Here is a 1,523-nt window from a genome sequence, read left to right as displayed (position 1 = left end):
TAGCATAATCCTCAATCCCAGTCAGTACCCAAGTTTCTATAAGTAACATCAAATTGAAACTTCCAACTTGTCTTTATTGTGATATCCATAATGTATTGCAGTGATCTATACAAAAGATTGCCTGGGTGAATGAAGCTAAGCTGTTTTCACAGAGCTAATGTTATAGTCGACAAATCAGCCTAAATTTAAAAAACTATTCCATGCCATCAGGAACACCTGTGCTTGTGCAGAAATCGCGGCTTTTAGGAATGAACTTGAAAGTAGATTAGATTACCTAACCAAACCTATTTTGCTTTTAGGTTAACAGGGGCTCCAAAGGAAGGAAGCATTTGTGGACTGACCTCATGGGTATCAGCAGTATGTGCAATTCCACAGACCTGCCATTCGAAGAAAGCCGCGAGCTCCTGATTGTAGTGTACAGCTTCATTTTTGCCATAGGCCTACCAGCTAACTGCCTGACTGCTTTTGTGACACTCGTACAAATTTGGAAAAAAAATATCACAGCCATCTACCTGTTTGGCCTGTCCCTGTGCAACATTATGTACCTGAGCACCCTTCCCCTCTGGATTATCTATGTGAAAAATGGCCATCGTTGGAATATGGGGATACCGTCATGCCTGGTGACTGGATATATCTTTTTCTGCAACATCTACATCAGCATTCTTCTCCTGTGCTGCATTTCTATCGATCACTACAAGGCTGTGGTACGTGCACTGGAAAGCAGAGGGAAATGCTTCAGGTCCCAAAGGACTGCTACTATGGTCACAGTCGCCTTCTTTGGCATCATTGCTGCAATCTATTGCCCTGTGTTTTTCAACAAAAATATCCAGGAAAAAAACACAGCAACTTGCTTTGAAACTCCCCTCAATTTCAATTTGGCCCTTTACAATATCAGCCGGTTCTTCTTGGGATTTCTCATTCCTTTGGGGCTCCTTCTTTTCACAAACTATAGAATTTTTCGAAGTATTAAGACCAGCTGCAGCCTCAATCCAGACCAGAAAGCTAAAGTGAGAAACGTGGCAATTGCCATCATTTCTGTATTTGTACTGTGCTTTGCTCCCTACCATTTTGTGCTCCTTGTGAGAGCCATTATCTTCTTTCAGCACCGAGATCAGGTATGCACATTTGAGAAAAACATATATACTACTTCTGTGATCTTTCTGTGCTTTTCCACTGCCAAGAGCATTGCAGATCCATTTATCTATGTGCTGGCTGGTGAAAATGTCAGGCGTGAGATGTATCGCACATGTAGAGTGTGTGGAATTCATTCGTCAGATGAATCCCAGTGATATCAGAAACACACATGTTGGGAAATAAAGAAGACAATATTATTGCCCTTCACTATTGAAAGTTTGTGTGGCTTCTTTAAAAGACCTGAATGGAAAGTGGATAACATTTTCAAATGCACTGAAACATTCCCTTTCTCTGGTAGTCACCATCTGTTCCAGAGAATTCTGATCTTCATACATTGAACTTAGTCAATGGGCCTTCACAATAAAGTCACAATATTGTGATATGTCTAT

At 41.0% G+C, this 1,523-nt stretch overlaps 1 protein-coding gene across 1 annotated transcript; it reads left to right on the top strand.

Annotated features, from left to right (window-relative positions):
- The first annotated feature begins 344 nt into the window (after nt 1-344).
- On the top strand, nt 345-1,289 carry GPR132 (G protein-coupled receptor 132). Its single transcript, XM_070931595.1, has one exon. It carries the CDS (start codon nt 345-347, stop codon nt 1,287-1,289), a length of 945 nt encoding a protein of 314 aa, XP_070787696.1.
- The last annotated feature ends 234 nt before the right edge of the window (nt 1,290-1,523 follow it).

The sequence above is a fragment of the Pituophis catenifer genome, unplaced genomic scaffold (genome assembly GCF_029215685.1).
Source record: "Pituophis catenifer annectens isolate HBS135680 unplaced genomic scaffold, rPitCat1.0.hap2 SCAF_1, whole genome shotgun sequence".
NCBI lineage: Eukaryota > Metazoa > Chordata > Lepidosauria > Squamata > Colubridae > Pituophis > Pituophis catenifer.
This window is presented reverse-complemented; position numbering and strand designations above follow the sequence as displayed.